We start from the raw sequence: 27,648 nt of genomic DNA, 5'->3' as shown, positions 1-27,648 counted from the left end.
TTTTAATCTTTTCTTCACCATTCTCAAATGTTTCAGACCTCAACCCTTTAACTTTTGAACTTACTATTTCAGATACTGATAGTGTATTTGTCCTTCCGTTGCAAAAATACATACATATATATGTATATATTCTGGTTAGAGAACCATTAAATAACTGCTTAAACCTAAGGTCTGACTGACAACACATAGCAATAAATGAGACCCGGATCTGACTGAATGAGAAGGAAAAGAGCTAATCTGCCAGACCATTTGCCAGGTGCCTTCTAGAATAAAACGCATTTATAGAAGTAAAATAACAGGTAAAAGCAAACTAAAATTGGAGTTTCTTAATCTTTGTGTATTTGAGCTTACAGCTTACAACTTTAATATAAAAATTCGATAAAATTGTGTTTTCCCACTTTTATCTTCCATGGTTTTCAAGTGTGGTACTGCACAGAATCATTGCACGTGGCTTGCACCCTGAAGAACAAAAGCTCCAAATTTTTCTAATAACCGGAATAGGCAGCGATGATGAACCACGGCCCTTTTACGGCATGCCACAAAACGCATATACGGGTCTGACCTGTTATGTATCAACGTATCAACAGGATCTATATATATATATATATATATATAAAAGGATGAAAAAGCATATGTGTTCTGGTGCAGGGAGGATAGACTTTTTAAAGCAAGTGGTCCACTCTGAAAGCATGAAGTCTTTTTTGGTCCTCTCTTAAAAGCGTAAGGTCTTTTTCTGTATACTGTTAACATCAAACAGGATTCGGATTAAGGAGAATGCTTATGCAACGCTGTGGATGGGGGATTTCTGGCAGCAGAAGTGCCCAAGCGCAGGCTACCTGTCACGCTCGGGCAGTAGGGGCTCTGCTGGCCACCTGCCGCCCCAGCCTGCGCTGAGGCGCTGAGGCGCTGAGGCGCTGAGGCGAGGAGCGCTCCCCGTTGTGCTCTGGGCTGGGCGTTGCGGGGCTCCACGACCAGCAGGAACTAACCCCCACGGCAGCGGAGCCTCCGCAGCCTGCCGGCAGCCCGGTCCGCCCCGGTGCCCGCCTCACCCGGCCCTCACACCAGCACAAATCCCGCCCACCGCCGGCCCTTCACCGGCACCCCCCCGGCGCCGGGGCCCCACCCGCCGCCGCCGCCGCCCGCCCCCGGTCCCCCCGCCCCGCCCGGCGCCTGCGCGGAGCGCGGCGGCGCGGCGGGCGCAGGAATGCGCGTTCGGGTTAAATAGTGGGCGCTGGGCCGGCCGCCGCGGCGATCGCGGCCGGGCGGGGCGGCGGCGGCTGCTCGGGGGGCTCCATGGCGCGGCGCGGCTCCGGGGGCGGTCGCAGCGGCGCGGCGCGGCTGTGACAGGCGCTGGGCCCGGCCCTTCCCTTCTCTCCCTCCTCCGTTCGCTCCCTCCCTCCCGCCCCAGTGCCCAGCGGGGGAACCGGGGGGGGCGCGGCGGCGGCGGCGCTCGGTCGGAGTGAGCCGTGGCGGCGGCCGGGGGCTGCCGGCGCCTGAGCGGCTCTATGATGAAATTTAAGCCGAACCAGACGCGGACGTACGACCGGGAGGGCTACAAGAAGCGGGCGGCGTGCCTCTGCTTCCGCAGCGAGCGGGAGGACGAGGTGAGCCCGCACGTGGGGGGGGGGGGGGGGGGGGGGCCTTTGTCCGGCCCGCGGGGACCGGGGGACGAGGGACGGGGACCGGGGGCCGCCGCCCACCATTTTGGGGCGCGGGCACACGTGCGCGGGGCGGCGGCGGCGCCTCCTTTGTGCGCGGCCCCGCCGGAGGCGTGTAATGGCGGGGGGGAACCGGCCCGGGCCCCGTGTGGTGACCGGGGTGGGTTTGAGCCCCCCGGGGACCGGCGGAGCTGCCCCCGGTGCCTCGCCAAGGTCACGGGCACCGGCCGTTATCTGGGCGCTCGCCTGGCGGCCGCGTTGCACAACGCGCTGGGGGACCTGCTCCGGGCTGCCGGCGTGCGCCTCGCTGCTTTTTGTGCCTTTTTGGGGGGTTTCGGATAGGTGTGGGAACCCGCGGCGGTTGTGGGTTGGGTTTTTTCCTCTTCGCCTGCCGGCTGGGAGAAGCCAGGGCGCTCTCCGGGCTCTGAGCGTGGCGAATTTCTCGCGTGTTCGTAAGCATCCGATGGGGCGTAATGCAGCAGGGAGAGGCCTCGTCGTGAGGCACCGACCTGCCGGTGGGTTTGGGGAGAAATGGAAGGGTGTTCTGCTCTGTGTTACTGTGCGGAGTATAAACACAGCCCCGGGGTCGCCCTGCTCGGCTTCTGCTAAATAGCAGCATCCCCCTTCCTTTATAAGGAGGAAGATGCCCGGCAGAAGTCCTCCTAGCTCTTGCAGTCGGTCTGGTTTTCCCTCGGTTTCGGCAGCGCTTCTGACCATTCAGCACGCCTCTCCCTTTGTATGTGTTCAATCCCTGGATGCCACCCCAGCTCAGGCTTCTTCTGGATGGAGTTCAGACACCCGTTTTGTGTAGCACCAGGCAGCTTGTACAGCTTCCTCACAGCAGTTGCAGTCGGAAATGCGTGGCTGGGGTCACCTTTGTCTGTAATTCCCATCCTTTCTTCATTTCCTGCTGCCGCTTCTTACATCTTCTGTGAATCGTCTCTTTGAATCAAATGTGACCCCCGGCTATTTCGAGTATTGCTTGTGCTGAGAACACCCTCTGAGGGTGAGGGTGGCAGCAGTTCTGCTGCACCGTGTAAGGAGGGTGGATGCTGGCACATGCTGTGCCCGAGCGCTTTGGGGTGTTGCAGGTGTACGGCTGGCACGGGGCTGGGCTCGGGCGTTGTGCAAGCAGGCACACTTGAGGGTGAAATGAATGGGATAACGCAGAATCGGATTCAGGGCATAAATCAAGTGTGTGGAAACAGCATTGCCTTTTGATGACTTATTTCCAGAAAAGAGTGGTAATACCTTAAATTTGTTTAGATGTTCCCCAAGTGCCAGCGCTGCCTGTCTTGCTACAGAACCTGTTCCTCTCTGGTTACTGTTTGTGATTGACTTGTATCATCAGCCACATTCCCCAAACTGGTTCGATGAGGCTTGCTTGTGATGTTCTTGAATACTGTTGTCTTAATACAGTTCTGTGTAGGTGTACTTCAGACTCTACATAAATGTCTTTGGTGTTTTTTCTTTCCACGTCTCTTAGAGATTGCAGCATCAGCTGATCTGCGTCTTCAGGCATCTGTCTTGGAGTGCAGGGTAGCCTCTGCTTTGAAGAAGCAGAAAGGCAGTAGTACTTGGGTAACTGGAGGGGAAGGAGGGGAACAGCAGACTCCTGCAGAAGCCATTGAAAAAATCAGTTCTAATAGTTACATCCACAAGGTTGCTACCCCATAATCTGAGAGTTGCTTCTCACTAGAGATGAGACAGAGCAGGTAAATGGAAAAAATATCGAGCAATGTACTTACTCCATTTTAAGAGTCTTAAGCTAGAAAGCAAAAACTCAGGCTGTTTGAATGGATATATTGTCTGCAAGACTTTTGAAACAGTGCACATTCAACCTTTAAGCTGGTTAGCTTCTTCCTGTCTAAATGAATATCTGCAGCAATCTTCCGACACAAACCTCAGAATTAGCTTGTCTTCCAGCTTCTGCTCTGACTTTCTAAATGGCTAGTTCGTATCCAGTTGTGGCTGTGCTTTAGCTAGTTTTTTCCTCCTTTCTGGTACTTAGACTTCTGACACATCTGTAGACAGCAGTCATCCCATTCTTAGCGCTGCTTTGGACTCCGAAGTCTTACAGACTCTTACAGACTCCTGTCCTAAAACTGTTTTTCCATTTTTCTGATCATCTTTCACGTCCTTTAGTTTGATACCCATATTTCTGGAATGTGGGCAACAGTTACAGTGGTTTTAAATGGAGTCTCACGGTGTTATGTAAAAAGTTACTACTGCTTCTCTCTCCATACCAGGAAGAAATGTTACAGTAGGACCTGTCTTTATCATGATTGCCAAGCTGTTGTGTAGTCATCTTGTGATTAGCAGTGATATCAAATCATCGAGTTGGTTCCACCTTCTGACCTCTCAACTTGAAGCAGAAGTTCTTGGTGTCCTGCACGCTGGATTCATTACACATTCGTAACCAATTGTCCTCTTCCTACTACAACTTTGGAATACCAACAGGGGATCTTGTGCTGATTTATGGATGCTGCCTATCAATTTGGAGACTTAAATATTTCAGTAATAGCACGTCTTAATTTTAAAAAGACAGGTAACAAAGGATGGTAAACACATACAGTATTTCCTTTTCCTTTCTGTTTACTACTTTATGTCTTAATTCAAAACATAGGTGGGATCTAGAGTACCTCTGAGGCCAAATTCAATCTGGTGGCCCTTGCTAGCGGTTGGAAGTGTTTGCTGAACTCCTGTGCTCCAGCTACAACACTGTCCATTAGAGTTACCAACAGTCCTTGCTGTGACAGACTTCAGAAGAGCCAGTTCTCCTCAGTGTTAGGGGGTGGAAACTGGGCTTGCCCACAGTCTTGTAACCTGTCAAGAGCTTCTACTCTGTCCTGAGAGCTGGCGTTGCTGTATGAAGCAAGTACTTGTGAGATGAGTGAAGTTTGTCTAAATGGCTGCACCACTGCAAAAATCCTTCGTCCTTGCATCATCTTTCGAAGGACCCAGTGTATGTCAGTTTACTGGTAAAGCCCATTTTGAGATTTTTTTTAGCTTTCTTGCTGTGATATTGTATGATTTAAAGAAGAAAAAATCTTGGTGGAAGCCTAAATAGCCAAGTAATATGGCCAGTTGCTTTAGAGATTTTTGGAGTGTTTTAAAAGAACATCTCTTAGACTACTGTCATTAAAGCGTTGCCTGTTTTGGTCTCCTCCGATACTGTCATTGGGCTGAGAGAGCAAGATAGCTGGACATGAGATTAAGTGCTGGCTCCTACTGTCATTCTTAATGGAAATGAAGCAGTAATTGCAGGCACCGTCTGCCATTTGAACAAAACAAATTGCTGTAAAGGAAGCAGGAGAAATCCAATGAAAAATGAATCAAGGCTACGCAGGCATGAAATGTGCGGGGGCTGCAGGCTGTCTGCGCTGAGCAGCCAGAAGCTGTTAGGTGTGTGCAGAAGGCTGAGGGCATTCAGCAGGTTGGGATGGGCTGGCGGATTTGTGTGTGTGAGGAAATGTAAGTCTCTCTCCTGAGCAGCTAGGAGATGTGGACGGCACCTCCAGGATAAGCCGCAAGAGAGCCTCTGCCTCAGCACTGTGAGGACTGCCTGCTTCCATGAGTTGGAATTGCTTATTCATTCAGGACTCTGCGAGCGCTGGCTTCACACAGATGCTGCTGGCGTAGGGTCTGGGCAGGCTAGGCAAGGAAATGCTTACCTTGCAAAGTGCAGAACAAGGCAAGGGCAAAGTAATAAATATTTTTTCTAGTCACTTGGATAACTAAAACAACTTGAAAAGATAATTTAATTTTGATTCCATCAGCTACATATTACACAGATAAACGAGCAGTTATACTGAAATACCTTGAGTGTAAAACTTGAATGTGTTCTAATTATTTTGGCAGCTGCAAGCACTGCTTTACGTAATTCAATATAGCATTGAAAGCTCTACTTCAGTGTTCAGCCAGCAGTTAGCAGTGACAGATCTAAAAAGTAGTTTTACATGAATTGTTAGCAAAAATTGAAGGAAAAACACCTGGTTTTTCAATTTTTCTGGTTTTGTTGGTCAGCCTTCTAGAAGAGACTTACTACTGAAACAGTAGTAAATATAACTATGTTGTCACATATGGGAAATGTAGATTTTTCTGTCCCCAATGCGCCAGGGCATACACTTGTGCGTTAGTTATTGAGCCTCCGAGTTAAAAATGCTAGGGGGCTAGTATTGTTTATCCTTTTTGGTCCAATTCAAAGATTTTTTATTTCTTGGGCTATGGGATGTTAAGATTTAAAAACCCTGGTTTAGACTGTTGTTCCTAGCAGTCACTACTTTACTGCTTCGGTGCTCTTCAATTTCTCAAAACCATTGCTTAATATTAACGACAGTTTTATTAAAGGGTAGAAAGGATCCAGGAAGAAAAAAAAAGCATTATTTTTATTTACATTGTTCTATATCATCTAGAAAACAAAAAGAGCTGGTATGAACTGGTGTAACATAGCCAAAACTATAAGCTCAGAGCCCAAGAGTGTCACCTGGTTGTGCTGGCAAAATAGCGTTGTAGGAATTAGTTAAACTTTCGAAGTGGTGAAAGATCTTCATATTTGGCTGATAACTTATGATTTGGTTTCTTTACCCTGCAGTACAAGCTCTCAGGTGTAAACACAGCTGATGTGTGCTTTCAGGTGTGACTTGGAGTATGACTATCATGCCATAGTGGAGGCTGGCATGCTCTCCAAACTGATGTATGTACTGAAGCAGGTTATCTAGCCTGCACTATGATTGTTTAATAGAATATAGGCATGTCTTAAAATATTGGGGAATACACACTTCCATACGTAATGCAGGCGTGCTGTAGTTATCACTTGTTCTGTCATGCCCTTGCCCAGCTAATGTACAGGAGGAATAATTGACATAGCATGATGGCCTGCTTAGTTCTGCCTCAGCATTTCCTTGGTATAAGGACATCTGTGTGGTCTAGGAAGGAGCATATCAGCTCCATGACCTATAAATAGCTTCCAACATGGCCCTCTTTGAGGAGTCCCAAGTCTCCTTGGTTATAATGTGTCTACAGAGACAGCATCAGCTTGTGTTGTGTCCCTGCAGGCTCCTATGGGATTCTGCAGAGGTCTAAGCTCATGTCAATGTAAAGAAAAATAATTGAATGTTAGGTCATTGCGGCAGGACCGAGATCAGGTAGCTAATTTACTGAACACAAATGCCTTGTTATTCGTATTTCCACAGGAAAAGCAGCTTTTTGCGGTCATTGTGTATCCAGCTTGCCTTAACGTTGGGATCTCTTTTGACAAATTGCTTGCCAGCTGTGGAAGTCTGAAAGCTGTGCAAAGCTGAAGGAGTTCAGCTGTCAGCCAGGGATGAAGCTTCAGTCTGAACTCATGCCTCTTTAGATGCTGAAGTCAGTCAATTACCAGCTAGCTGGTTTTTAGTGGGAAACCTGGATTCCTGCTTTTTCAGCACCCATGGCATTATTTATCTCCGTCAGTGTGAATGTGTTTAACAGTCAGATAGTTGCTCAAGCTGGACTGAGGGCTGAACCTGCTTCACATCAGGCTAACATGTTGTGAATCAAAACCTGTTTTGTGTTTTGCCATGTTTAGAAGAGGCTGTCTTTCCGAACTAGTAATACTTCTAAGTGTTTAGACACTTGAGAAAATATCATCCGTAGCTTACTCTCACCATGCTAAGTTTACTTTGAGTATTTAAACTGGTGGCTAAATTTTCCTTTGAATCACCGCAAATAATTCAGTGGTGCACAAGCTCTCAAGTTACTGATCTCTACAAAACAGTAGATTGGCAGACTTCTTCAGAAACTTCATGCTACGTATATATGTATGCTTGTATATGTCTGCACACACATAGATGTCTCTAGCTGGAATTTGAAGGCATGTTTTAAATATTTTATTTGTAGGTAAGAGTTCATTGGCCGTGGGTTGATGTGTGTGTTTTCTGTTTTTTTCTTTTAAGTGTTGTTTGTAGAACACTTACAAAGCTTATTTTAATTAGGTGGCTTTCTCCATGTATTCCAGCTTGAAGAAAGATGTGCTGGCTTTGGCCAGATACTGATTTCACGGAACACTGCAATGTGATCTAGTGCTAAAGCACTTCAGTGGAACCACTCCTGCAAATGTAAATATTTTGAAATAAAGTTATCTTCAAAGATGTATGGTTTGGGTTTTGTTGTTGTTTTGCTTGGGGTGGGAGGGAGAAGGGGGGTGTCAAAGTATCTTTAGACAAGGAAGGCTAAAAAGGTAACTGGTACTTGTCAAGAAGTAACCTTGTCATGTCTGTAGGTAGAGCCCAGAGGTTCCCTGAGACTTGGAGCCTTTGCTGCTGAGGAGCAGCTGGAAGCTGATCCCTTAGTCAGACGGATTATGTTGCTGAGTAACCAGTAAAGCTGAGTTCTGCTGCTCAAGATTAGGTCAGGGTTTCAAGCTGCAAAGAAATGGGCAGCAAGATGAGTTTCAGCTATTCTGCTGCTACCTGTCTGATGTGTCTTTTTCCTTGCTCCGCATTTGCCAGCAGAAGTGGGGAAGGGCATGCTCTAAAGTGGATTGGGGAAGTGACCCTGCCTGAGAAATAAAGCTTGCTTTTATAGGTGTTTGGGGAGGGGGAGGTCCTTGTTCATTTTCAGGGCTTTGGGGAGGCCAGAAATCTTACTTCTACACGTGGCTGGTTGCGAGATGCATGCCCTTCATTGCACCTAGATCCTGTCAAATCTGCTTCTCAGAAACTTAGTGAAGCTTAGGAGGAGCTCTGTAGTTACAGGTGACTTGAGTGCTTGTTGATGTGAGGAAATGTGTTGTAACTGAAGTGCTGCAGTAGCATAGGGCTGCCCGTTCCTGATATGAGCACTTTAGCCTAAGAACAGAACAAAGTACTTTGAGTAGTTGGAGAAAAGTACGCAAATTCTGATCTGCTGTAACAAGATGTTACCCATGTATGTGAATTTCATGTAAAATAGAGCTTATAGAATAACAGAATTTTAATTGTAAGTAAAGGCAGAACCTTTCTCAAGGAAGTCTGATGTTCTTTTCCTTATTGCCATATCTGAAAGGGAAAATCACTTACAGATGTGGTTTTGAAGTGTTGTAAAAATATATGCATATGTTAGTTTTCCATCATTCATCTTTTGAATGCCAGTAGAGTTGTGCTGACTGATATCTAAACATCATGCAATTGTGCAACTGCCTTGAAAAGTGATCTTTACATAAAGCTAGGAGGGTATTTCAGACTTGAATGCTGTATAGACAAAACACAGCTTTATGGGTTGCTTTCGAGATACTTTGCTCAAGTTACTCAGTTCTGAGATTAATATATTAGTTATTATGCTATCTCTTTATTTCTCTGCCAGTTTGTTCATTGGGATTAAATCTTTTTAAACCTGTCATAGCTGGGGACGCTGCTTTTCAGTGCTTTTCCTGTAAAGTACTGTATGAGAAGCTCTTGAATTTAGGTTGATCAGAAATTGGCTACAGTCATGCATTTCCGCCCTGGTTTGTACAGTGTTGACCCTTGTATAGCTGTGTACTCCCCAGCATTGAGTGTGCTCAGGCTGAAAACTAAGCTTTAAGCTACAGGCTGGTTTCTGGACACATCAGCTTCCTGAACTCATTGCCTCAGTGTAAGGGGGAAAGTAAAGATGTTGCAGCCTTGAATTGAATTGGTTTTTTAAATGCTGTCAAGTCTGACCCTAAGGTGTTTCTTTTTACTGTTGTATAATAATTTGCGAACATTACATCTCCAGTTTAGGGAAAAAAGTCATTTTAAAAGTGATTGCAGTAAAGAATGAGAACTATAAGGAGTCAGTCTACAGAATAAATGCTACCTGTGTGGTACTGCTGCAGCAAGTTGTAAAGCTCCACTGCATTTTTCAACTTTCTGGAGTCCAAAATGAGATATTCTAGGACAAGGATACCATGGTAACCTATAGGGGAACTGAGAAACTATTTCAGAACTACTGAAATGAGGCGAAGAACCTTAAAATAGCAAAAAGCATCAGATAAAGGAAATCTAACTACAACAGCAGGCTGAAATGTGCTCTCTAATTTGAAATGCGTGTTTTACCCAAATTCATACAGTGAATCCCACAAATATGGTACAAGTGTCTATCTTATCGCTTGATAGGGTTTGTTTGTAAGAGATGCCTTTCCTTGCTCTGCAGTAATGTTCCTGTGTTGTAGCATTCAAATCAGTTTCCCAGTACTTCTAAGGAAACTTCTAAGGAACCTCCTGAGCTAAAAACAATTAGAGGTCACAAGTTTGGAGGAGCAGTAAAATGCCCTGTTTGTGTTCCTACCTGAGCATCTGCTGATGGCCATGTTTAAACAGATTACAGGGCCTGACTGACCTTTTTGGCTGTATTTGGCTTCAGCTGTCTGTGGCTCTAAGTTGTTTGTAACTCTGGCAGTCCAACCACACAGGCTGAAGTTTTCCATGTTGAGTGTGCTCGGTTAGGCTGTGTTAACTTCCAACAAAGTAAGTCCTGATCTCTTCTTACAGTAGGGATGGATTTTTTTCCTTTAAAAATCTTTCCAAAAGATGTGAGAACATATTGTATTAGTCTTCTGTAACAGCATTTTGATAGGGTTTTGTACCTGAGGTACCTCTTGCCCTTAGTTTTTTCTTATACTCCAACCAGTTTAAAGCTTCTGAAGTGGTTTGCATGTACTCCACCTCACAGAGCTTGGGACCTAAATTCCTTATCTTCCTTGCACCTGCCTTGTCCCTGCCTTCTCTGCGCAGGGTTTATTTAGCCCACGTGCCCAAGCTGTGCTCTGGACCGGAGCTGCGTGTGCTCAGCAGGCATTTGGGGCTGAGGGGGTGATTATTTTTTTTCCTCTCTTGAAAGTTGTTCCTTTTAACTGCCAGTTTTATTACATGCAGAATGAAAAAAGGACAAACTTAGCTAACCCTGTCAGGTAGCTGAAATAGTAGGATAGACTTGGTGGCTTAGTGGGAGTGATGGGAGAAAATGGGGTGTGTGGCAGGGAAGAGAGGGGAATAGACAGCTAGGCTGGGAGGACAAAGACATCTGATGACAAGTAATTCCTGTGGAACCTTTTCAACTATAAGTATGGCTTTCCTTGTGAATAATACATCTACTATGGAAAAACTCACATCTTCTGGTCGGCTTACAGTGGCTTCCGCTTCTCTCTTGATTACTTCAAGTTGTGGGCAGTCGTGCTTTGAAGTCAAAGAATCCAGCCGTGTGGGTTTGCTTGTTCTGTCTAGCAAGCTTCAACCTTAACCTTGATTCTTTCTTTTTAAAGTGAGCTGTTCTTAATACAACTATTTCTGTAAGATGTAACGTCCCACAGTTAAGGAAGACAGAAAACCATGACATTTTTATAGCCTTAAGTCAGTTTCTAGCTCTTGAAATGCTTGATAGGAGAGAAAAATTGAGGAATAGCTTCTGATTGTAATTTGTATTACGCTGAGCTGTTGCTGTTTTAGTTGTCTGGAATATACGGCTGCTAACTGTTTCACAGGTTTCTTTTGACTTGAATGTTAAACAGGCCAAAACTTTGGCGTCTGTCTCTAGAAATTTTTAGTTGTTTGTCTGCAGGTTTAACATTTATAGTGAGCGAGTCCCATGATGCCACATGCTCTGCAATTACCTTTGTTTTTTTGGTTAACCATATCTTGGTTAAGCATACTGATAGCTGCTTATTACAAGTACGCTGGCTAGCAGTTTCTCTTCCTCACTACACTCAAAGGTCATTGCTATTCCTGGACTTGAAAACAAGGTAAAAACTTGGTTAGTAAGGCTTAGTGGAAGAATCCTTCATTTTCTTCTCTTAGCTGAATTTTACAGCTTTGCTGCCTTGCTTGGCAGATAAAAAAAATGATAGAAAATAATACTGTTAACTTAGTCTTTGGGGTAAGTTAACCTTAAGAGCATAACTAGGCAAGCAGATTTGATGCCATTACTCTGTATTTTGGGAATCTTTTAAAAAGAAAGTCATTTGTAAGGTTTTTTTCAGAGATGGGGAAAAAAGAAGGATCACTGGCAAATAATCGAGTATAAGAAATCTCAATCCTGTATCTGCGTTCAGAGATACGGGACACAGTTTTCCCTATGTAGGAAGTGCTCAAAAGTACAAGAGTAAAACTTGTTGTGCATAGGCCAGGAAAAAAAGAGGTGCATTAGGTACTCCAGTCTTGATTTTCAGTAGAGTACTGCTGTCTCCATGAAGGTGAATGTCATTGGATGTCCAGGTGACCTGGATCTCAGCTGTCCTGTTTCTCACCTCTGATATTGAGGGGAGATGAATTGATAGCCTTATGCTGCTGATCTTGCACCTCTTCTGCCAAGCGAGTGCATTCTCGAGCAGCCACAGCTTTCTGGTGCATTCATTAAGCAATCTGTCTAGTCATTCGGGTACTGTGGGATCTGTCTTTGGGCCAGTTACAGATGGAAACACCTGAAAATCAAACTTGCTATATGGAATTTAATCCCCCCCCCCCCCCCAAAAAAAAAAAAGTGCAAGAATGTCTGGAGTGCTTTTTAGCCTCCTGACCCAATCTTACAATTGGCAGCTATCAGGTCTCATATTGTGTAGAAGTTGACTACCATTGAGTATGTTGTTGCCAGCATCTCCCAAGATGGGTGTCTCATGCCCTGGTGGCTTCTGGAGGGTGTTACTGGGAGTGGAAAGTCATGGCTTTGAAGGTCCTGGGGACGTACCTTAGTGTGCTCCCTTAGATTCAGACTACAAAAGCACTGGGATCACAAGAGACTGAAGCACAGAAAAATGATGCTTGAGAAAATACTTCAGCTGCAAGGTTAGTGGAGACTTTTTGATAACTATCTTTGGGTAGTTGCCAAAATGAACTCCCAAGCACTTCTCAGTTGATTGTATGTATGGCTGTAAAGCTGATCAAGTAGAGTGATGTATTTTTAATGCTGATTGCTTGCTAGATGTATTTGCCTCTGCTTTTTGAAAAGGTAATTTAAAGCTAATAGATACACAAACCCAGCACAGTAGACTATTGATCGGGTTAGTAGTAGTCTACAACTATATATAAAGGCCTAAAAAGCTCTTGGCTTTATGCTACACTGCCAGAACCAGCAACCTGATTTATCCCTTAATAGTAATTAAGAATTTTATATTTAGCCTTAACTAAACAATGAGTGCTGATTAAACTATTTTATTAAGCTGGGAATGATTTAATGTGATATAATCATCCTTTTGTTCATCCCTGTTGCTAGCTTTCACATGACTGCAGTGAGTGCTAGTTTGATCAGCAGAAGATAATGTGTAATGCTGATGTTTGGGATCCCACAAGCGTGTTCATAAACTTGATTTTTACAACTGCTCTGTAAGCATTTTCGATGTGGTTCTTCCTTGTGATTAAGTGCTCCACCTGTGTGTTTAAAAGCTTGCTTCAAGCTGCAGTTAGTTGAGCTGTGCACCCTCTGCGGGAATCTCCTATTGATATCAAAGCATGCTAGGACACAAAACTGGTGGTTGTAAGGATCAGGTTCAGACACACTTGTATCTAACAATGTTCCTTTTGCTGGCTGTTAGTAGATAAGGTAGGCAAATGAAATATTTGATTTGACTGAAAATCTGAACATCTAGATCAGATATGAAGGATGGTTTTGTACTAAATGATGGTCTCTGCTGTGTTTCTTATTTAGCGTAGGAAAAATCATGGGCAACTGGTACAGTGGAGAATCCTTTGGAGTAGGGTGGTTCTTGGTTGCAATTAAATGCTGCAACAAGAAAATACCTGTCTGGTAAGGCTTTTCTAGGTGTGCATCGGTATGAACGTATGGTTTTGCATTCAAAGATGTACAGTCATTGTAATTACACTGCCCGGTTGCTGTAGGTGAACCTACACCGTATTTCTGTGAGCACTGAAGGGGCATAGTATGTGTTGCACATATCCCTGTTGCCCTCATCACAGAATTAATTGTTTTTCTAGTTAAATGGGAGATGAGTTTAGAGACCATTAGAGGTAGCTGGTGAGGGTTTGACTGTCACTTTAATCATCTACCCGTAGACAACATTAAACCTCTAAGTTGAAGTTCTTATTGCTAGTCTTTTAATTGGTTTTCAAGACTTGAGTACTGATCCTGTACTGTTGTACTGTGACTTCAGGGTAGGGTTTGTCTAAATGTAGCCTAGAATACAAAGCGTTCGTCTAGGCACGTAGATGATGGAGTGTATTTCAGGCACGTCCTTCTTCTAAGACAAGGAAAACTGTTCATTGCCATCTAGTTGTGAATCAGGGTCTTACTTTCGTAGTCTTTTACTACAAATTACTCTAGATGTGAGGCATCCTAGTTTTCAGTATGTTGTACAGGTGGCTGGAGATGTTCTTAGCTCCATACGTTGTGAAGCACAAGTCCTATAGACAGTGGTTAGTGGATTGGTATATATCAATGATATTACCAGGTGACACACGTTTTAAGTGAAACTAAAATGTCTTTGAAAATTTGGTATTAAACTTAGAAATTGTTTAAAATTCAACGTTCCATTTGAACGTTGAATCCCTCTTGAAGTCTTGAGGACTCTTGTCCTCCCTCTTGAAGTGTTAGAAGAAACCAGATTAAACAAAAGCCAATGAAATACTTTTTATAATTTAGTTACTCAATATTGTAAGCTTACCATGCTAATGTCATGTTTCAGTTAGTGAAGAAAAGCTTGTCTAGGACTAAAAATTACAAATATTTTCAGATGGCCAGTTCTTCAACCAAAAGGTGCCATTTCTTAAGAATTAGTTTAACATGTGTGGTGATGTCTTAATTTTTGCACTTTGCTGTCTAGATGATATTAAGACTTGGTATTGTTACCAGATTTTTTACCGTCTTCATTCTCGTGCATTGTATTGTGTACTTTTTCTTCAGATGCTTAGACAAAATGAAATGTATGAGCAAGATATTACAACAACAGTGTCTTGACTTTGTATTAAAAAGGCTAATGTTAATAATGTTGCTTTTCTGTTGTTTGTTTTGTAAGTGCTTCTTACAACTCCTGGCTTCCTATTGTTTCATTTCTGAAGTCTATAATCCATTTGTCTAGTGAATAAGTGCATTGCAGGAAAAGTAGGCAAAGTAGTACCAAGATTCCGGAGTGGTAAGCTATATTTAACAGTCATTTGCAATTATTCATAGGTGCTGTTGGTAAGCAGTAGCCGATATCCAGATCAGTGGATTGTGCCAGGTGGAGGAATGGAACCAGAAGAAGAACCCGGGGGAGCAGCCGTCAGAGAGGTGTACGAAGAGGTAACAAAACAAAAATCATCTGCTTTATCACAGAATGGCTGAGGTTGGAAGGGACCTCTGGAGGTCCTCTCTAAGCCCCTGCTCAAGCAGGGCCTCATGGAGCCGGTTGCTCGGGATCATGTCCAGATGGCTGTTGAATACATCCCAGGAGGGAAATTCCACAACCTCTCTGGGCAGCCTGTTCAGTTCGTGCTACTGCTATCATCATATGGGAATCAAGAAGAAAGGGGGAGCTCTACCTCCTTTATCAATGATTTGACCAAAACTTCAATGATTGTGAAATTCAGTTCTGTATGTTAGGATCAAGGTATAGTGTGGTGAGGTAAACTAAACTGTTTCCCAGCACACTCTCATTTCGTAGCTGAACTTTGTAATAAACGCTTAACTGGAAGCAGAACTGTGACTTCATGCCAAATGAGATATAGTAGTGTAGCATTTCTGTGCTAATGCAGAAAATGTACGGTTTGCAGCTCTTCTAGAACAGACTGAAGGTGAACAAACCATGAAAGTACAGCTATGCAAGAAAGATAAATAAGTAGACCTTTGAGGAGATTCCAAACCAAAGTAAATATTGGGAACTAATATATCTGAGCAGTTGAGAATTCAACAATAAAAAGGACTTGTAAGTATATGTAAGGTTCTTTATCTATAAAGAATGTACCATAGGTATGGTCTGCATTTCTAACCCTGCTCATACCCTGACACAAAGTGTTAAGTCTAGATGAATTAATGAAGCTTCCTTACTCTAGTATGGTATTTAAATTTCAGATGCAAATTTTTTTTAACTTGCTATTTATTTTTCCTAGGCAAACCGTTAAAAATGGTAGATTAAATACATAATAGCTGACAGTATAAGCCCAATAAAACTTCAAGAAAATCACACTGAGTTTACTAATTTAATTGGAAATTCTGTAATGTGCAGTTGACCACAGGTCAATTCTAATAATTTACATAATGCTTCTTAAATAGAAAGTACAAGGTTTTGCAGAACGTGGATGCATGTGTATGCATGCTGGGAAGTAAGTGAAGTACAGAACGTGTGGTAGTATTAAACAGCTTTGTCATCCCAGTATGACAAAACACATTAATGCTGTTGTTAATTATCAGTATGCATAATGTTTTTATTAGAGCTTTTCTCTATTTTTGATTAGCTGTGCTACTTGGTATTTTAGCTTGCATACCCTTAGGTCTAATTTTGCTGTGTTGTGGAGGCTTGGGAATTTAATGTAAATGCAGCTTGCCCAAATTCTGCTTGCTTTTTGGTGTCTAAATGAGTTCTGTGGTCTCTAATTCATTGAGCTTTTTTCCCCACCTTGTGTGGGGAACAGACCAATGTGGTATTCAGTGCTCTTAGCAACCCTCCTGCAGCAAGATGCAGGAATAAATAAGCCTCATTTATACAAGGTTATTCCAGACCAGGGCTATGTTCAGTTTTTGCTGTGGGGGCCAGTTTTGAGCTGCCCAACACACACTCAGACAAGTGCTCCTGTATAAAAGTGAAGGGAACAGCCACAAGGCAGCCAAGTGCCATTTGAAGGGAGCAAAGACCCAGGATTTTATAGATAGACAGCACAGATACCTCTAGGGAAAGTCATGACACATCCCCCATCTTGAAGGGACCTGGCTGTGCTTAATATGTCAAAGTTGCTGTGGGGGCTTGACCAACTATTCAGAAACTAACAGTGGTCAAGCTTCAGTTTGCAGGCGGTGCAGTGCTAGACACAGAGTTGTCAGGTTAACTTCATAGCCAAGAAGTATAGCACTGAGAGTTGTGGTTCGGAGGCTGATAATTAGTTTTCTGCTACCCCGATGCTGCTCTGAGAATATTTTGTGTACTTAGTCATGGCCTTGCTCACAAATTTCTGCGATGGTGTGGTGAAAGGGGTGCAAGTGGGGAAGGTTAAGCAGAACAGGTGCAGAATATGGTTAGGTGGTACATTTAAAGTCCAATCAGAGTGCACGTGCTGCCCAGACACTGCGAACTTCATGGCTGCATCATAAAGATATACTAAAAAGTTGGTTACTCCTGAAGAAAAAATTTTGCAGATGATGCATAGGAAGAAAACAGGATACTGTTTTTCAGAATGCTGAAAACATCTGCAACCTACAGATTCAAGTGAGAGTCTTCAAAAATTGTCTTGTACCTGTTGAAATTTGACATGTTACCTTAACTGCAATACTGCTGCAGTCAAAATTTTCAGTAGGAGCCTTCATGATAGAAAAGCTGCATGTTACGTGTCTGGAAAAAAAATGTCAATATCAAGTGTTTCTACACTGAGAGAGACTTTCTGAAGGTAGAGAACCCAACAGATCTGAAGTTCTTGAGTGGTGCTAGCAGGGGTGTTTTAGTCACAGGCTAATTAAGTTTTTACTCATTCTTATTATGGTGGCTACGCCTGTTTTTATGGTATTTTGCAGTAAGGTGTGACCCTGCCAGCCATGCTCAGCTCTTATCTGTGCTTGAAAGTGTGTAAAGGGTTTTTCATAAGCTAGGGGCTTTAATAAGCAACAATTATTTGAAGATGCTTGTTCTGCAGCTTCAGGATTTTCAGCATTTGATGGCTTGTGTATCTGATGAACATTAAAGGTTCATGTCCTAAACTAAAATATTATTCAACTGTGGGCTGAATCTTCTGTGCTGCCATGAGACAGCAAAGAAAAATGCCACTTTTGATGAAAAGCCAGCATGGTATTCAGGGTTTTGACTTGAACCATGGAAATTCATACTAACCTTTCTAGAGATGGATGTCCTTTCTATTTTTATACGAAGGTCAGTATCACCTGGCAAACTGGTTACAGTACGGTGAAGTGAACTGTTAAGGGTTTTGTGAATGAATAAGCTTCAAAGCAGGCACGCTGTGGCACTGGTTTGAACTGTGTTTCTTCAGTCTTGGGTCATGCATAAACTAACCGTCAGTTACCATTAATTTATTAAAACAGAGAAACGGATTGTGGGTGTTGCAGATGCAGTTCCTAGTGGTAGGAGTGTTAGTAGCTCACAGTATGAGAGCCCACTGGCTCTAAAAGTCCCTTGGTTTCCCAACAAAAGTGGAGTATTTAAAAAAACTTGTTCTAAAATCCAGGCAAAGATCAAATGTAGTCAAATCTACATGCACTGCAGTTCTTCTACAGTCAGATTGTGTGACTTCAGATCTTTTTTTATACTTAAAGCTCTGTTTGTGTTGGGGTTTTTACATCTAGTAAGTAATGTTTCTGATTCAGGATCATTGTTACTTATAATAAATTGAATATCTGTCTTTTATGGGTTGCAGTAGGTAAGATTCCTTAGGTACGAGTTTTCACAAACCTGAAACTAGGATACCAAAGTGAAATTACAGCATAAAGCAATCCCAGAAACATATTAAACCTTGTCTAACCGTGGAGCTACTTTGTAAGTGAATTTGGAGCTTAGTCTTTAATGAGGTAGTGTGAAAGGTGGAAATGGGAATTGCTTGCACACGGGGTGTTCAAAGGGAAATACAACAGAAATAATGGTGATTAAATGATTACGATCTTCCTCTCAAAAGGAATAAACACCATCCCATTCCCTTTTCTTCCATCGCACTAAAAAGACCCTTGCTGTATTTGCACCTAGTAGTATACTGAATTGCCAGCCAAAAAATATTCAATTCCTCCCTGACCTGTGGGAATACAGCTGCTGAGAAGAGGAGGCTGATTCTGATGGTTAATCTGCTGCAACAGTGTAAGTGCCAGTAATGTTATCTAAGACCTCTCAAAGGAAATACAGGAATCTGCTCCAGTGAGCAGCTATTAGTTGGAAAAATGATTGGGCGTTTCAGACTAGAACTATGTACATACTTTAAAAAAAAAACGTACTTCCTTTTTGACAGGCACAATGAAACACTGAGTTCTATAAAAGTATGCAAAAGAGAGCAAGAATAGCCTTGCACTGTCTTTTCAGGAGAGTAGCCAATAAAGTAGTATCCAACAGATCCCACAGTTAAAATAACTATGTATTGCAGATTTTAAGCAACTTTCTGCCCTGGTAGACTGTTAGCCTAAAAACAAAATTCTAGTGTGACTCTTGCTCCATCTACAGGAAACCCAAGGCAAGCATGACTGCACCTCCTGCATGGCAGTGTATCAGGATCAGCCAGCAGTCAGTGACCTCCAGGCCAAAAAAACATGGGATGAAGTGACCAGTTTTTACTCCTGTGGTTGGATTTAGACTTAATATTAAATATATGTATAAGTTCAGATTTAAGAAATCTACCTGCTGCTTATAGACATGCAGTAACTTGTCTGATAAAGGAAATTATGTTCATTCAAACTTTCTCTTGAGGTATAGTGTCTTAATCTTAAAGTAGCCTATGGAATTTTTTTTACTTGAAAAGCTGTGGTTTTAACAACCATGGGCACATAATGGCCACGGGGAAAAAGGACAAAATTGTTCAAACTCTAAAATTTGCTCTTGTGTTGAGTAATAAGCTTAAAACTGTGAGTGTAAGAACTTCAACTGACATTCCAGGAGAAAGCTGAAGCATTTCTTAGTCCTCTAGGACTCAATTTTGATGCATTTTGAAGTTGCTATGTAAAGGTAAGAACCTGGAAGAAATACTTTTGTTAGCAAAGGTACTCTTTATTTTTAATGGTCTGTCAATTTAATGACACTTTTTAAACTATGAAGATGATTCAGTCAAGGTCTGAATAGCTTATTTTCAGAAAAAAAAAGCCATGAGACTTGTCTCTGTTAAAAGTTGCTGCCTTTTTATATTTTGGGGTATGAAAGTATTGAAAAATGCTCCTATCTGAAGGAATGGTGCTACATTTTGGAAGCATGTATCTTTGCCTAGAGATTAACTAGAAATCAGTGAGAGATCACATCTATGTGACACCATCTGGTTGGGCAAAAGCTTCATTCTGAGCTTTGGGGGATTATTACACTTAATGTAATGGAGTGCAGCTAATTGTTTCATTCAGAATTACTCAGTTGAGTATTTGTTTAAACCACTGATTTGCATGGATGGAGAACAGAAGCTGTTAAAAACAAGTAAATTCCATGTGCTCATAGTGAAATAGATGATAGATTCACATTGTGAATATGGGGTACTGAGAAATGGAGGGAAAAAGAAAGCTCTGCAAGAAAGCTATTTAGTATTGGTAATGGTGTTTGTGCCATGTGTTAGATATCGGTTAGGTTTCAGACTCCCACTCACTAGTTCAGAGAAATTCTCCTGCGTTTCTTCATTGTGATTTTTTTTTGTCCTTCAGCATTCTTGTTGCCAGAGTCCTGCCTATGATAGTAGTGGGTGTAAATGCTTTCCCGAATCTTCGATATAAATAAGGCCTTGGCTAGTTCTAAACTCCTGAAAGTTTGGGGGGATGTTTTTGGGTGGCTTTCTCTTTTCATTTTTTTTCAAGTAGAAATCTTGAAGGATATAGTGATTCCTAGATTTTGCTGCTTGAGAAGAAAGGCAAAAACTGAGGACAGACATTAGCTTCTGGCCTTTTTAAGTTCTGCTTCTTATTCAAAAGGTACTATAATGCTGAAGAAATTAGGATTGATCAGTAAAGCTTGAACATTTATTTAGTGTGTTTCTCTAGGCTACTGAAGTCTTTCGTTGCCCTGTGTGAAGCACAAGCAGTCTTTGGTGTCTCTTGGGGCCTGTCGTTTCCATAATTAACATGCTGCCTAATCACTTATCCAGCAGGCACAGTTAACATTTCAACTTCATGAGCTGTAACAGGTATCTCTTTCAGCACAGCAGATGACCAGAGTAATGTATATAGCTTTGCATCAACTTTAGGTCTAGTTTTTGCTCTAGATAAACAAAATGCTTTTTTTTGTTGCAGGGGCTGAGATCACACTTCTTTCATCAAAACTGCTTAATAAATAACATCAGCCATCTGCTTTCTTTAAAAAGAAAGACACAAAACATTCACTTGTGAGATCTTGATTAGACTTATTGCTGAAGCCTGCCCAGTTGTCTGTCAGAGTTGCACATTAAAATGTAAATAAGATCCATATGGTCCTTTGTATAAAGACATAAGATATCAGTAACTTTCTTTGATTAAAGCTGGAAACAAAGACAAAGCTAGAAAGTGTCATCTTAGCACTAAGAAGCTCTGTTTTAACTACTGGTTATACAAAGCAAGATAAAATGTAAATATGGCTTAGTCTACCAGTAGACTACATACATGTTCAGATTTCAGTTGGATAGACTCAGGTGTGTTTAGAATAAAAGGATGATCCTAAACGACTTATGTTGGAAGAGGCATTGTATATTACTTCTGTAAAAACAAACCCTGGAATATTAGTAGGATATAATGACCACCTTAACTGTTGAGAAGACTACTAAGCACAGGATGATACACATAGGGGTTATTTAAAAAACTTGGAGCAAATCTCTAAATGTAAAGTTCTTTATAAAGTTACTAACTAGAAAAATAATTCAAAACTGTAGAGAACTGGGAATATAAACTTAGGTTTTAAATTACATGCCAAAAGTTATGCTTTCATATGAAAGACAGCATACATTAATTCATTATGCTGTCAGATCCACCCTTTTACCCGCAGTTTAATTTGTTGCTCTATTTTGAGGACTTGCACTTGACTTTCTGTAAGAAATAGCAATGGAATTTTAATAATTCTGTCTCCAGATATGCTACCCTACTACTTTAACTTATTTCTTAGGCTATCTTCTTCCCTGGATAACTTTTTTCAATGTTGGATGTCTCTAATAAAATACAATTCACAAAGTCCATGGTAAATAAGAGTATTCTGGTCTGGATGGCAGTGCTTGAAAGAACTATGTACTCTTTGATCCACAGAACACAAAAACTTGTCCTAATATAATATTCCAAAGCTAGAAACTCCAGAAGCAATGCAGCACTGTGTAGTTAAAACCCATGTTAAAATACTTGCTTAAATGTTGCTACAGTATATTGCAGTTTTTGAAATTAAAAAGCATATGTTAATACTTTTTTCCTGTCTTTTTATTGTAGGCTGGAGTAAAGGGAAAACTAGGCAGGCTGCTTGGGATATTTGAGGTGAGCTATTTCTTTTACTTTATAAAGATTTTTTTTGGTGGGGTTGGGGCGGGTAGAGTGTTTCTGTTTTTTTCCCATGAGAGTTGTGGAACTACAGAAAGTAACTTCCATGCAGCAGAGTCAGACTTATGTTACTTAACACAAGTATCATTAACACTTTAAGTGTTACTTGCATGTACTTTTGCTGTGCAATTTTGAATTCTGCTGAAAGACACATTAGACAGGTGTTTTTCTTCCATTGCTACATGATGGGTGAAGGTTTGAATAAGAGTGATACTTGCATTTTCTGGGAAATCAGTATCTAGCAGTATAAAAAGAACAAAACTGAACCTGTGGACTGGCTGCAGCACAGTGACCTTTCACTGTGTGGATTACCTCTGTCAGTTCATGTATTTGACTTAGCTTGTTCAAAAAAAGTGTGTGCTTTCTAAATAGGTGCTTAGTGCTGCTAACATGGCAAACCTATAGAGGTAATAGGAGTTTTGTGTTTGTCGTTATTGGAAACAGATGCTATTTTACTTGTACTTACTGAGTGAAACTTCTGAGCGCTGTATAGGTTATCAGGCCATGTTATGTAGTGGTTCCATCTTGACAAAAAAACACCTTTCATATAGGAAGTTGAGTTGTGAAAACAGTGCTAGGACATGTACTATACTGTGATTAACTTACAAAACATGTAGAGGATAAGTAGTGAGTAGTACTAATGGACAACTGCTAATACTAAACAGGGCAACCAACAACATAGAACACAAGTTTCCCATACATCAGTACAGATGGTTAGTCTGTGAAAATAAGAGCCAGGGTTTGCTAGCAAGTATTCTCTAGGGTAAGTAGTTTCTAATCTTACAGTTGTGGAAAGTCTGTAATTACAAATTTTTTGCTGTGAATTAAAACCTCTACTTCTAACATTTAAGCAGAACCAGGATCGGAAGCATAGGACGTATGTTTATGTTCTTACTGTGACGGAAATACTGGAAGACTGGGAGGATTCAGTTAATATAGGTAAACCCATTCTCTGTTTTCATACACTATACTCGAAATTATTTGAAAATATATGCAAGGACTGAGGACAGCACTGGTTTGTTCCTGCTTAGTGCCAAGCTTCAGGGTAGATGGGAGCATCCAGTCCTGGGGCTGCTCCTGACTCGCCTCTCCTTGGAGTACCTCTGGGGAGCGCTGCTGGCAGGAGTGTGCCCTGGTGGGGCCATGTGCCCTGGTCTCAAACTAGCAGTTTATAGATGTCTTAATATAGTTCAAATGTGTAGTATCTGTAACGCTGTAAAGCCAAGTGAAAAACAGAACTAACCCCACCGTTTTCACAATGCTATCTTGACCTTGTCTATGAATATTTTCAGAGGCTTCTAATTTTAAAGGACTGGCTTCTTGTAAGAAAGATGGTATTAGGGCTATTTTACCAATGTGTCTTAGAACTTATCTAAACAAAAATTATCTAAATGTATCTTTGGTATAAATTAATTGTTTTTGTAAACTTAGAGTTAACGTTAGTAACTCTGTACCTGGGTACGTTTTGAGTATGGAATACTGATTTCCAAATTAGACCAGGCTACTCTTACTGTGTAACTTCATGCATGTTCATTCTTCAGATTGGTTCAGTGCTAGACATGACAATGTAGGAGGGTGGTACTCTAACTACTATTCTTTCTGTTAAGGACTAGATGTAGCTTTTGTAGCATACAGACAGTTACATGAGCTGCTGTGTGGTATCTCTTTAAGAGATTTATCTGAAATGCTTTATTATAATCTAACTGCTTTTGGTAAGCTTGAGTGACTTTCTTGCATTCATCAATATTTTGTTTTTTTGTTTTATTTTTTTACTGTCTTCTACCTGAAAACTTGAGCTTCAAAAGTAAATGAGAAAAAGTTATCACATAGCAACAAATGGTGCTGTTAAAAATTTGTAACTCCCTGCTTTTCTTTGTGGATTGTACTCATTCAGGAAGGAAAAGAGAATGGTTTAAAGTAGAAGATGCAATCAAGGTCCTTCAGTGTCACAAGCCTGTTCATGCAGAGTACTTGGAAAAACTGAAACTGAGCTGTTCGCCCACTAATGGAAACTCTGTGGTTCCCCCTCTTCCAGATAGTAACTCCTTATATGTCACTTCTGCACAGACTTCTGGGTTGCCCTCTACTGTGAGATAAACGTTTGGATTACCTCTTTATTCATGTCATCACAAGGGGAGACATCTTTGATCACATGTAGGCATCTGTATAAGTGTCAATTCTAAGTGAAATATGTGAATGTGTCATAATGTTGAGTTTATTTGAACACGTTTTTCCTTTTTAACAATGTAAAATAGTATTTCAGCAAACCAAAGCCATATATGGATTTTTTTAAGATGCCTTAGTAGGCCATTTTTAAAAAGAAATAAGAAACTTGAGTATATAAATTTCCGTATCTGCTAAAATGAAATATGCATCTCAGTGGTGTTCAGCTTATTTAAGACTTGTCAGTTAGTCAGCAGTTCTACAAGAGTACTTGCTATAGAAAAGCTTGAGCAAATAGTCCTATACTAAACTCTTATTTGGTATGATGAATGAAGCGCTAAGAACTGAAGATGGCACTGTTGGGGGAAATGTGTGGTGAAGGCAGAGATGCGTGTGACTACAGTAAAGCACTAAACCATGTCGAGCCTGTCAAGAGCAAAGGATACCTTCATAAAGCACTGCTTGCCTCGGTCATCCAAAAGGTTGCCTTATCCTATGCAATCTTCACGTAACGTAGAACTAGAGCAAGGATGGTAAACTTGTGTCTTGTGACTACCAAAACCATTCGCTGTACTTTTGTTATTTGGTCAGCTGATGAACTGTCAGAAGATACATGCAGAAAGTGGTGTGGATTCCCCACCCTCCCTCACCTCCTGTTTTTCCTTCCAGCCTTTGGATACACATCCTGTTCATGGCGCAACTGCACTCCGGGTTCCAAAAACGTCTAACCTTCAGTGACAAGCATCTTACCTAGTGTTCGTGCAGTTTGTTGTCCTTTGAAAATACTTAAAGGAAAATAAGACTTACTCAGCGGGCATGTATATGTTACAGAGGTGTCTGTTAGCAAGCACGTGTTGAGGTGTCTTGCCCAGCAGGAACCAGTTGGGGTTCTTCCTGGGCCTTGGAGGCATGCGGGCTGATACTTACACTAATGGAAGAATAATATTCCTTTGTCTTATTCAGAAGGTATGCTGAACCCCCCCCTTTTTTAAGTTAGCTCTTAAATACTTCAATTTTATTATTTTAACATCAGTTGCTTTAGCTTTATGAATTAAAAGCTGGCCTCTTGGTAAAACCTACCTGGAAGAAATGAGGTACAGCTGACAACTTTCTTTTTCATTATTCTTTTTTTCAGCCAAAAAGATGAAACCTAAATCCACTGTAGGTCTTAATGTTTTTACTGTAGGGTTATTCTGTCTCTCTTGCTCTCTCTCTCCCTCTGTGTACGTATGTTTGTGTATGGTTTTCTTCTACAGGAACACGATCTATTTCATATGAACACCCTAATTCTGATTTTTTTGTAGGATCTAAACCCAACTATACCTCCTCTCCAGCCAATCAAAACAGAGTTTGAGGTAAAGCTTTACCTCGTATGTGAAGTTTATTCTGGGTATAGCTCATTCTCTTCATAGCATTGGAACCTTTGTAAATAGTCCAACTAGTAAATAGTGAGTGTAAAATGGAAAATAAATGTAATTTAAACCTTTTGTTACTCAATACACAAATGGTTAACTTCTACTTTTTTAACACAAATTGTGTAAAATGCTGCTATAAATTAAACTTTTTTGTGCTGTTACACTTTTTTAGGAAAAAATGTTGTTGCCAGAAGTTACTCCTTAGAAAAATAATCTTGTGCCATATGTAAATGCAGTGAAACTAGGGAGACAGATGTTCTGATCTCTTCATGCTGCTCTCTTTGAAGAGGCATAAATACTACTGACAAGAGGCATGAGCCACAAAGCTGAGGACTTCTGCCGTGGTGGTAGGGTGTGTGTTTTTTCATCCTTCTGTCCAGGTCACTTCCAGAACTGGAAGGAGGAACACACAACTCTGTTCAGGCACATCTAAACATGGAGGTATTTAACGCAAGTAGCTTGTCCTTGCTTTTAGTCATGAGGTGAGAGGCTAAACTCTTGGTGTCAAAAGCAAGGTTTTGCTAGGCAAAACAGAAGGTAGAGTTAAGCATTTTGATGAATGTCTAATCTTCCATAAAATTATACCTATGGTGTGTAAGGGTACCTCTGGCTCCAAAGCTGCCTTTAAAAGAGTGAAAGATTTAGCTCTCTTTTTTGATCACTTACTTTTGATGCTTTATTTGTTCAGTAGTCATTTTAACACTTTAAATTGAGCAAACTTGTACAGGCTTTCTTGTAACAAGATTCTATAGAATATGTGAAAGCTAAAACAAGAATCCAGAGACTTCTTACTCATAAAAATGCTTCTGTCTCAGTTTCAGATTCTTGGAATAAAACCAATCCAAGCTTGTATAAGATTTAGTGATAATGCATGATCTTATTTTGTAACTCTTGAATTATGTATTTGATAATGTAAAAATGTACAGTATTGCTGTTGCTAACAAACTCAGCTGATTGCCTATAAATATTTTGGTTATTTTTTGGTCACACATTTGAGCTGTTCAATAGTGCCAGATGGATTTTTTAGCAGCATTCGTTGTATAAATCTCTTCGGTCTCTATGCAACCTTCAGAATGAAGCTCTGTATTGCTTAGTTTGACTTCTGCTCCCTTTTGGAGGAATGGTCTGTGAATTGTACAAACCTGACAGTAAAAGGTAAATTGGAAACACTTCAGTTTTGTCCCAAGAAAACTACTTTAGTAAATGAGCAGTGGTATGGCTTTAGTCTAAATGAAATCTGACCTAGACTTTACCAGGAAGGGTTTGTTCAAAAATCAATTGGAAAGCTACAGTTTTTTCTAGTACCTACCACTTTAAGTGTAAAACCATTCTGCTTGTCCATGCCTCTCTCTTTAGATGGACTAAACCTGTTGTGTAAGAGCAGATGGGGGATTGGTCTCATTCTGTACAACTACCCAGATCTGGTTGTGCAGAGTAGGGTTAGGGACATGAATCTGCAGATTTCAGAAACCTAAGTTTGTACCACTGCTTTTCCTACCTGTTAAGTTCTGAGATCATTATAACTTAGCTTATGGTGGTATCAAACAACTAGCCTTAAAGTTTCAAAACGTGTGAAGCCAGAACTAAGGGGAATGGGTATGTTAAACACCAGAAGAAATACTGAAGTACTGCACAGAGGCTGTTAAAGTGAAAAATCTTATTTTGGTGCTTACTGCACCCTGACTTAACCTTTCAATGTTCTGTTAACAATGTGCTGTAAAAAAAAAAAGCGAACAGTTGGTTTAATTACCACTGTGGTTTGTGAAGTGAAAATTGAAGGGAAGGGGTGGGGGGGTGGGGGGGGCAAAATAAGCTGTAAACATTTTGACCTGGTTGCATGGATTTTCTTTAAAGATTGATGTAAGAATTTTGACTTTTTATATTTGAGAAATACCAAAATAAAATCTAAATTAGCCCTGTGGAGGATGTAATCATTTCATCTCAATTTAACCTTTCTGAATCTGGCTCCTATCAGAATTTTCTCTTAATGCATCATGTAAATCTGAAGCACACAAGTAGGGGTGAAGTGGGTGTGTGTCAAAGCACAACATACAGTGGGGAAAGATGAAATGATTTTTTCCAAGACTCAAGACTTTCCTGGAGTTTTGTTCTATTATTATTGTAGGGTTTTT

The 27,648-nt window shown here is 41.3% G+C and overlaps 1 protein-coding gene across 4 annotated transcripts; it reads left to right on the top strand.

Moving 5' to 3' along the window:
* The first annotated feature begins 1,164 nt into the window (after nucleotides 1-1,164).
* Nucleotides 1,165-27,437, top strand: NUDT4 (nudix hydrolase 4). Of its 4 annotated transcripts, none has more exons than XM_083838176.1 (6): nucleotides 1,165-1,604; nucleotides 6,854-7,756; nucleotides 14,754-14,864; nucleotides 21,831-21,875; nucleotides 22,790-22,877; nucleotides 23,833-27,437. In XM_083838176.1, exons 3-6 carry the CDS (start codon nucleotides 14,811-14,813, stop codon nucleotides 24,033-24,035), a joined length of 390 nt encoding a protein of 129 aa, XP_083694302.1. In that variant the 5' UTR covers nucleotides 1,165-1,604; nucleotides 6,854-7,756; nucleotides 14,754-14,810; the 3' UTR covers nucleotides 24,036-27,437. The 4 variants fall into 4 exon arrangements, 3 of the variants coding, with proteins under 3 accessions (XP_083694302.1, XP_083694300.1, XP_083694301.1); XR_014585081.1 differs by lacking the exon at nucleotides 6,854-7,756 and having other exon boundaries at nucleotides 1,168-1,604; nucleotides 23,833-24,092; nucleotides 24,771-27,437; XM_083838174.1 differs by lacking the exon at nucleotides 6,854-7,756 and having other exon boundaries at nucleotides 1,170-1,604.
* Nucleotides 27,438-27,648: the final 211 nt, after the last annotated feature.

This window comes from Anser anser (assembly GCF_964211835.1).
Source record: "Anser anser genome assembly, chromosome: 1".
Lineage (NCBI taxonomy): Eukaryota > Metazoa > Chordata > Aves > Anseriformes > Anatidae > Anser > Anser anser.
Note: the sequence above shows the minus strand (reverse complement) of the source record. Positions and strands in the feature narration are given on the sequence as shown.

Excerpts from the sequence above, each read along its gene's own strand:
- NUDT4 (XM_083838174.1), top strand. The coding sequence starts at position 1,506 with ATGATGAAATTTAAGCCGAACCAGACGCGGACGTACGACCGGGAGGGC. Across the intron at positions 14,865-21,830 it reads TCAGAGAGGTGTACGAAGAG|GCTGGAGTAAAGGGAAAACT; the intron begins GTAACAAAACAA and ends TTTTTATTGTAG. Across the intron at positions 21,876-22,789 it reads GGCTGCTTGGGATATTTGAG|CAGAACCAGGATCGGAAGCA; the intron begins GTGAGCTATTTC and ends CTAACATTTAAG.